The 9,739-nt window shown below is 37.1% G+C and overlaps 1 protein-coding gene and 1 pseudogene across 2 annotated transcripts; one reads left to right on the forward strand and one right to left on the reverse strand.

Annotated features, from left to right (window-relative positions):
* The first annotated feature begins 2,168 nt into the window (after positions 1 to 2,168).
* LOC143561591 (protein-tyrosine-phosphatase MKP1 pseudogene) lies at positions 2,169 to 4,327 on the forward strand (annotated as a pseudogene). Its single transcript, XR_013140333.1, has 2 exons — positions 2,169 to 4,121; positions 4,208 to 4,327. The product of XR_013140333.1 is annotated as a protein-tyrosine-phosphatase MKP1 pseudogene (transcript).
* Positions 4,328 to 4,419: 92 nt separating this feature from the next.
* Positions 4,420 to 9,466, reverse strand: LOC143561570 (coilin-like). Its single transcript, XM_077049617.1, has 14 exons — positions 9,231 to 9,466; positions 8,127 to 8,191; positions 7,802 to 8,032; positions 7,248 to 7,424; positions 7,093 to 7,162; positions 6,903 to 6,980; positions 6,766 to 6,840; positions 6,594 to 6,693; positions 6,367 to 6,398; positions 6,029 to 6,229; positions 5,882 to 5,953; positions 5,641 to 5,772; positions 5,200 to 5,374; positions 4,420 to 5,122 (listed from the first exon to the last, which is right to left on the reverse strand). Exons 1-14 carry the CDS (start codon positions 9,429 to 9,431, stop codon positions 4,647 to 4,649), a joined length of 2,085 nt encoding a protein of 694 aa, XP_076905732.1. The 5' UTR covers positions 9,432 to 9,466; the 3' UTR covers positions 4,420 to 4,646.
* Between the last annotated feature and the right edge of the window lie 273 nt (positions 9,467 to 9,739).

Here is a 9,739-nt window from a genome sequence, read left to right on the forward strand (position 1 = left end):
GATTCGGTTCAACACGTTTGGGATCATCGTCCCGTTGAAGACGAAGACGAGTACAAAGACGAGTACAAAGACGAGTCTTAAATTAGTATTTTTTTTATATGTATTTTTTTTGTGTGTTTTTATTTTTATTTTAATGTATTTTTCATTTATTTAATTAAGTTAATGAATTTTTATAAATTAACGGGTTTTTATTTGTTTAATTTAATTATAAAAATAAAATAATATAAAAAGATGATGTGGCAATAGAGGGCTACAACACCATTATACCCCTAAAACAGAAAATCATCATTTGCTGACTGTGCATCACATGTCACAAGTCGTCCTATTTTATGGTCCTTCCACTGTACATATTCTTATAAAACTCAACTAACTACATATATCAAAGATCACTACATTAAAGAGATTGAATCATATATTCATATGTTATAAAACTCAACTAACTACATATATCAAAAATCACTACATTAAAGAGATTGAATCATATGCTATAAAACTCAACTAACTACATATATCCAAAATCACTAAATTAAAGAGATTGAATCATATGCTATATAACTCTTAACAAACTACATATATCAAAAAAATCACTACATTAAAGAGATTGAATCATATGCTACATAACTCAACTAACTACATATATCAACAATACTACATTAAAGAGATCGAATCACATGCTATATGTGTTGTCAGCCATACGGTATGTGTGTTGACCACATAAATATACATACTTGCAAGTAAAGAAAGCCTATAAAAAGAGGGTTCTATTTTGAGAAAATTAATTTAATAAGACATTGGTAAATTTCACCTTTTTTTTTAAATATTTGTGTTATTTAGTGAAAACCAAATCATATTTGATAATATTTTAATTTCATATAACACCATAAAAACATCATATTACAAGGTAAAATATAAAAATCTAAATTTCATGATACATGGCATTATCTAGTTGGTTCCGTTGTTGGGGAACTGCCAAAAAAATGATATTCGTCAAGTATTGCCAATAATGCTCGAGGCCATGGACAATTGGCTTCATTTGGTAGATTTGTCCTTAATCGCGTAACTTTCACGAGCAATTGCAAGAAACGCTTCTCACCAGGAAGTTTGGACAAAGCGTGGGATCAAGGACACGTGACAACATCCAACCGGCTCCGTTCTTGGTGGAGTAATTTTCACGTGGCATCACTTGATTGATTTGTCCTTAAGTGCGTAATCTTCACGAGTAACTGTCACATGCTTCTCCAGGAAAGTTTGGGCAAAACGTGAGATCACGGACACGTGACAATATCTGATTGGTTCCGTTTAAGGTGGAGTAATTTTCACGTGGCATCACCTGATTCATTTGTCCTTAATCACTTAACTTTCACAAACAACCGTCAGAAAACGTTAGACAAAACATAATACCATAATTACACGACAGCATCTAACCAGCTCCGTTCTTCATAGAATAACGTCCACTAAAAAGCATCGAAACACACAATTCTTACCAAAAACATTAAAATCTAATTTTTATGGTCGTGTCTCCACTTTCACTAGACCAAACTTTCACATACAAATAAATTTATTAAACTGATGGTAAAACATTTCATAAATCAATTTAAAATATTACATACTTAATGAGTGAATCCTAGTATCTGTGTCTATATATAGACAGTTCACCACCATCATCAACAGATATCCTACGAGGATGATGATCTCACTTTGACCACTTCTCGGTCAAAAATGACCACCTCAACTCAACTCAACCTCCTGCAATCCAATTCAATACAATACTTACCCTATAAGTAGTTTAGCCTTAGCTGCTGCCTTGTTCATCATCTTCTTCTTTTTCTTTTCTTTTATTAAACCCATTCAATCAAACCAAGTCTTTGTTCAACCATCTCCGCCCCCTTTTTCAGAATTCAATCTACTTTTTCTTATTCCTTATGCCCCACGATAGCTCAGTTCTCGTTTACTCAGTCCAACTTATTATCTTTCTTTTCTTCCTTCAATCAGACGCTAGCAGTCAAGTGTTTTAGGTAAGATTTTTTATTATTAGTTTCCAAATTACAATAAATGAATCCATTCTTGCTTTCCTAGAACCAGCCAACCTTCACATGGTAGTAGTAGTAGTAGTAGGTGTGATATTATAATAATAATAATATTATTATTATTATTAATTCTCTCTCGAGATGTTGAGAGAAGACAACAATCCAAATCCCAAACCCAAACCCAATCCACAGCTTCCACCAAAGCCACAACTGCCGCGGGCCGCGCCAGGGGACACGAGGAAAATATATTCCAGGTCGGTCTCCTGGGCGGCCGGCAAGGCAAGGGCAAGTCTGCCCCCTCTTCAGCCTTTGGCTGTTTCTCGCCCAAAGGCTGAAGAGTGGCCCACGGCTGGGTCAGACGATCTCGGAGTCTGGCCGAGTATCGCCGTGACCACGCCGGGGGCTAGAGCTAAGACTCCGGCTCTTCCGGTTAATGTAGACAAGAGCTCTGGGAAGCCTCCGAGGGAATTTGAGTTTAAGAAGGATAAACTCGCGTTTTTTGATAAGGAGTGTTCTAGGATTATAGATCATGTGTTTCTAGGAAGTGACGCGGTTGCGAAGAATCGTGATGTTCTTCGGCAAAATGGGATCACTCATGTTTTGAACTGTGTCGGTTTCGTGTGTCCTGAGTATTTTAAAAATGATCTGGTTTACAAGACGCTGTGGCTTCAGGATAACCCGTCTGAGGATATTACGTCGATATTGTATGATGTTTTCGACTACTTTGAGGATGTTCGTGAGCAAAACCGGCGGGTTTTCGTGCACTGTTGTCAAGGAGTGTCGAGGTCAACTTCGTTGGTCATAGCCTACATTATGTGGAGAGAATGTCAAAGCTTTGAAACGGCTTTTCAGCAGGTGAAAGCGGCCCGAGGGGTGACAAACCCTAACATGGGGTTCGCGAGCCAGCTTCTACAGTGTCAGAAACGGGTCCACGGTGTGCCTGTGAGTCCGAATTCGGTTTTGAGAATGTACCGGATCGGACCACACTCGTCTTATGCACCGCTTCACTTGGTGCCTAAGTTGTTGGCTCGACCGGATGCTTCGGCTCTTGATTCCCGTGGTGCGTTTATTGTTAACGTTCCGTCTGCTGTTTATGTTTGGGTTGGGAAAAAGTGTGATTCGTTAATGTATGAAAGTGCAAGATTAGCTGCATCACAGGTTATTAGATATGAGAAGGCTACCGGGCCCGCTTTAACCGTTAAAGAAGATGAAGAGCCGATAGAATTCTGGAATGTGGTCGGGAGTAATCAAGATCAAGAACAGATTGGTCAAAGTGGTCAAAGGAAGGTCACTGACTACGACATGGATTTTGCGGTTTTCAATAAGGCTGCGAAGAGTGGTGTGGTCCCGCCTTTTTCGGTGTCGGGACAAGAATATCAAATGTGTTTGCCAGCTAGGCGGAGCGGGTGGGAAACATTGAGAAGGAAGTTTGCTACTGGGGTCATGAAGGATTTGATCACGCCATCTAAAGAAACCGTGTCGCCTTGTGATTCACCGGGATCTTATTCTTCTTGGGCGAAAAACGAGGATGATAACAGTGACTGTATGTCACCAGAATCGTTTTCGTCGTTTCTTGTTAACGATGCAAGAAATGTTTCACCGTCCATCTCACCTACAACATCGGATTACTCAACTTCGTTATCGTTTTCGCCCACGTGGTCTGATTTATCCGCCTCAGATCCTAGCCCGACACCTAAACTAGGAAAGGTTCCACCTTCCCCGAAGAATTTGGTCAGAACCTGGTCATTTTCATTGGAGGATCAGAGCATGGAACATGTTGAAGGTGATGAAGAGGAGGGGCAGGGGCAGGGGCAGGGGCAGGAGTCCAAGTTCAAAGCTGAAAATGAAAACCAAATGCAGCATGGTAATGACCAAAGCGACCCTGATTTTGTTCTATATAATTGGCCGAATATGGAGAAAGTCGAGATGGGTAGTTTGGGAATTCCTGATTCACGATCCGTGTATATAACTCACTTCGCGAATGTTGTGTATATTTGGGTGGGGCGTGAATTCTCAGATGATCAAATCGAGTGGCAAACGGTTGGTCATGATTTTCTTGTCAAGAAAGGTTTGGAAACAAGCACTGCTATTCAGGTAATGGTGAAAGCTTGTAAGTTGTGTCATGATTATGGTATGAATGATTCTTAAAAAAAATGTTTTTTATGTATGTATATAAGCAGATGGTTAAAGAAGGGGAGGAACCAGAACAACTATGGAAACAGCTTCATTGTTTCTCCTTCCAGAACACAGCAAAAGAACATCAGAATCAAGACAGAGGCAAAAGAGAGATCATATTATAGTTAATAAGTACAAATATGGTTTCCATTATTGGAATCCTGTACAGTTTTCAATCTTTCTAAAGAATAATAATACTTTTCAGTTTTCAGTTTCCAAAATGTACTTATTTCCATTGACAGAAATTAAAGCAGTTTCTATGGAATTTAATAGTATATTATATTTGACTATATTTTATAGTAGCTCATTAAGCACTCAGAAATTAAAAGGACTTGGCATATAACAAAATAGCAAAATCCATTGTTATACATAGGTTTTCCAGGGTACAAGTTTGTAGTAGAGGTCACTAGATTCATACCTTGATACAAACCAACTCATATTGTATCAATTACTATTTCGCCCTCGACCACGACTACCCCCACGGCCACGACCTCTGCCTCTTGGGGTCCCACGTGACATAGGACTCCGACCACCACGAGAGCTTCCCGCACGCCAATTGTTTTCTTTGTTTTGCATGACGGAACTGGTCCTAGAGACAACAAACGCAGACCATGGCCTTCCCCATGAACTTCCATTTTCACAATTGTTGCCAGTGGGCCCCGAGACATTAGACCAACCAGAATTGTTCTCTTGAGAAGGGTTGGGCTCGGTAGCCTTTAACCATGGGTCGATAGAGTTGCCTGTTTGTGATTCTTTTACCTCAGATGACTCTGGTTTATTAGCATAAGGACCGGTACTTGTACTTGGGCCAGGCCCATCATGTGAACTAGCATTCAGCCCAGAACCTACCGGGGTCGGGTTATTTGGCTCAGGAATTTCTGTGTTATTAGTGGTTAAACGGTCCCATGGGTTAACTTCTCCTAACAAACAATAATATGATAAGTGAGAGTATACGGAAGTACATAGAAACAAATATATAATGAAAGGAAACATATACCTGGATTGGAGTCTGCTGGAACATCCATGTTGTCATTACCGTTATGCACCAAGTTTTCTGCAGCATCCTTGTCATCACTCATGGGAGTTTGATCAATACCATCAGCGGCTGGTTCGGTGACAGTTGGATCATATTGCTGGACATTCCTGACATCAACAAGAGCTGAATAGTTTATCTGTAGATGAGAAAAAAAGTTTTTCTTAATAAACAAGACATTGGAAACCAGATGTGGCAAAAAGTGGTCTGGTTGTGCACTTTTTGTCCTATATCAAATACGATTACAAATTACTATAATTTGAATGATAATCTAAATTTTTTGAATTAAAGGATTTAAGAAGTTTCAGAAAGAATACAGTTCAGGCAGCTTCTAGTTTGTTTCTAAGATGATGCTTTAACCAGTTTGACATATTCCATATAAAAGCATAGCCTGCAGCTAATTACCTCTAAAGTACCATCTTCTTTATAAGGAGAATCATTTTGCCCGTTTTCATTGATCTTGTCTGATACAATAGGATATTCTGTCACAGGTATGAGAACAATGTCCTTAGCATCATAATACGATATTCTTCCAACCTGCAATGCAAATTGATTTGTTAACAAAAGGAAAGACTAAAGAGTACATAGAACCGGCAATATAGATTCTTTTGAGACATATGTTGATTGTTACAAAAAAGAAAGTTACTCGAAAGGATGAAAACTCAACGGTCCATGAAGAATTTAACTCGATGAGACGATATGCAATCACATCACCTTCCTGCAAATTATTGAGAATATTATAATCATGCATTTGTATGTGTGTGTGTGTGAGACAGAGATAAAAGTAAATTACCTTTGGATCAGAACAAGGAGGAAGCTTGTCAAAATCATTGGGGTCGATTATAGGTACTTTTGAATCTCTAAGCAACGCTTTAAAGGACTCTTGATTTATTCTTTTAGAGTGATCATTCATTTTCAAAGTTGAGAACTTTTCACTACCCCAGTTTTGGCCTTTTCTGTTGCTGCTACTACCACCATTCCACTTTATTTTTTCCTGGAACATAATTCAAGAATTATGGTATGGAAAGGTTCAAAAGCCAAAAAAATAACAAGTTAAATTATTAGCAAATGCTGGTGCAAAATGACAAGATGATGCAATTAACAAGACTTTAATTTAAGCATAGCACATACAGTTGATACCCCAGTCTGTTTTGCAGGTTCATCTGCATGAAACAAGAACATGAAAATTAGCACTCTGCAATGACACAAATAACCCCCAAAAAAAAGTGTAACAGACCTAAATTTCAATCTAATAATGCTGTTGAATTGAACATCTTTGAGTTTATAAATTATGTGATGACACTAGACATGAATAGAATGAATATGGAAGCAATAAATATAAAATATGTAGCATATACCTTCATCAAGAGATTCAAACCGAATATGTCCAGGCCTGGTTACAACAGGACCAACATCCCCATTCTGCACAGGCTTTTTAGAAGCCTGTTTCCAGTTTGTCTGCAATTCTAAAAATGTCAACAAGCATAATATTTGAGTTGCATAAACTTTTAGTGCATGATTATTACTTACTAGTCCCTTTGACTGATCATTAACCCATTTATTTTTAGGCTTAGTTGTTTCAGGCTTTGAATAGGCTTGTTGAGGCTGCAGTTTTCAAGTTAGAATAAATGTATATAATTCCAACACGAACATTAACATACAAATACCTTCTTTTTTGCAATTTTTGCTATTTCTTTCATCCATTGTCTTTTAGCCTTTTTCCGTCTAGCACTTCTACTAGCGAGCTGACATTGATTGTATTTAATGTCATATAGGGTCACCAACTAACTTATTAATTACTAACCACGAATTCTATACAGCCATAAAAATGGTACAATCATCATCACTATTACAAACCTTTTTAGCCACGGGAGTATTAGTCACTTGATTGACTTCTTCAGCATTCCCTTGAAGCTTCTCTTCACTCCTGTAAAACATGAATTAATGAAAAAAAATACTGTAAAAATGTATGTGTTCATATGGTAATGATATTACTATCAATTTATTAGTACCTTTTCACAGTGGAAGGAGATTTAACTTTTTTGTTACTTGTTGCAGCCATTTTTTTAGTCTCTTTTGTACTGTTGATCTTCTTGGGATGAGATGCATCATTATGAACATTTTCAATTTCCTCTGTTTCAACCTCATCTTCATCATCATCCAATGCAGCCAGACACTGTTTCTTCTTTCTGTGATTCAAACATATATGAGAGAATAAATATCTTATAGAGGAGTTTCGATTGAAATTTGTTTTGGAGTATTAAGACTTGAAATCACAAAAGGTTATTACTGTTTCGATAAACAATACTGCTTCTAACTAATAAGTGGTCAGTTCCATATCATCTTCGACAAAAACTAATTTTCTAAAGATAAATCAATATTAACTATTCTGTTAACCTGATCTGACAGGCCTTTATTCCCATTTCACAAATGTCATCCCTTTTTCTATAACAAATATGTATACTTTTTGATCATTCTATCTATTAAATCATCAACTTACCATTCATGCAAACATTATTATCTAATTATTATGACATCAAGAAACATAACCCTAAACAAGGCTTACTTCAAGTTCTGAAGATTTGAGGAGGCTTTTCTTTTCTTTGAAATGGTTTCTTCAGGTGGTTCTTCATCTTGTGATTGTTCTTCATCAACTTCCTCAGATTCACTTTCGTATTCTTTGGCCTCCTTATCAACATCACCATTTCCTAAATGGAGCAAACCATCATCTTCTGATTCCAACACATCATCAAGCAAATTACATGCATTCGGTGTTGAGCCACCTTTCTTTTTCACACTAGAACAAAAAAAAATTGTGTGCTTGTTAAGATGTTATATATAGTAAGATATTCACCAAGGATGGTTAATATGACAGTAAAAGTTAAACTGACCTAATAATTTCCTTATCTTTCAAAATTTCAGTTGACTCGAAAGGTGGTAACGCAAATCCCTCCATCTGCAAGGTAACAACCGCCAAATGTGACAAGATTATGGTAAGTTGGTAACAAACACTAAACGTCACTTATTTTTATAAAGCAGCTCAACACTTGGTGCAAATCACCAATAATAGGCCTTCCCAATATCTAAAAGATATGTAATGTAGTGAACAAAATCAAATAAAATGCACAAATGAACAGCTTGCGGTAGGGACGAAGGTTAACAGAAACTAAACCAATTTGGCTATAACTATTATCATCTTTTCTGCATATTTGTTACCAATAATAAATCTTCCTTATAGCTAACAATATGTTATCCCTGTTATCAAATCTGAAACTTTATACGGTATTCAAGTATAAAAAGCTACAAGAACCACTACAAAACATCTAAGGTCTCTGGCATATATTTTTAACAAAGAACAACGTAAGAAGCTACTCAAATTCACTACATGTACATATTGCTGGACTCTTGTAACACAAAGGGCTGCACATTCTTTTGAAAGTCTAATAAGTTGATTTTAAACTTCAAGATTTACATAATTTTAAAGCTAACTATTGAAAACAGTGAGCTCAAAACTCAAAGGTAAAGGTAAAGGTAAAATAATAAGAAAATTGGATTGTAAATCATCCGAACTATCACTCATTGGCCGATAATAATCCATACTATCAAATATCAATTTAACCTCTAGCAGTCCTAATTTTCACTTTCATTGCCAAGGGCAATCCTAATAGCATAATTGTCACTGGTTCACATTTGATTTTGACTCAACTACGCTCATAATGATGATTATGAACTAAATGAGAAACATACAAGCAAAAATCAAGTGGAAATCATATATAAATCAATTGTAAATTCATGATTACTATGCTAATCGGATTCAGTGGTTAAAATGCTAGTGTAAATTATTATCGGCCAACGACTCATAGTTTAAAGTATTAAAATCCAATTTTCCAATAAATGACTACTATCTGAAGCTTCTAACATAAAAAACCCTAGGAATTAGGGTTTTAGCATACACATTACGATACAGCAACATAAGAGTGGAGCAAAGGAGTTACGGAGAGCAGGATGCCGTTAGGGCACGAACGACGGAGTTTGAAGATGTCTAGAAGATAAGTGGAGACGTCCGAGATGGTTCGAAGTTGTTGTAATTTGAGAAGAAGCCAGGCGTGGTTCATGCCGTCCGATCGCTGTGTTTTGCTGAGAATCGAACGGCCTTCGAAGATCAGACGGATCCTTAACGATGATGGAGTCCCCATTGTACATGCAGAGTGAAGGATATGATTGACGGAGAAACGACCGCCGTGAGACTCTGGTGGCTAAAACGCTGTCATCGGAAATTGGTCACTGTGAGTGACTGATTGGTTATTGATGAGTATGGAGTCACAGGGCTAGGCCCGTAAACAATCCAAACATTAGGCAAACTATTCGTGAACCGTTAGATGAAAAGTTCGTTAATGTTTGTTTATTTAATAAACGAATGAATATTAATAGAAAATTTGTGTTCGTTTAATTAAACGAACTAACATGAACGCATGCTCCGTTCGTTCATTTATGCTTATGAACG

The sequence above is a fragment of the Bidens hawaiensis genome, unplaced genomic scaffold, assembly GCF_021521415.1.
Source record: "Bidens hawaiensis isolate Kalapana, Puna unplaced genomic scaffold, B.hawaiensis_p1.1 tig00020713_1, whole genome shotgun sequence".
NCBI lineage: Eukaryota > Viridiplantae > Streptophyta > Magnoliopsida > Asterales > Asteraceae > Bidens > Bidens hawaiensis.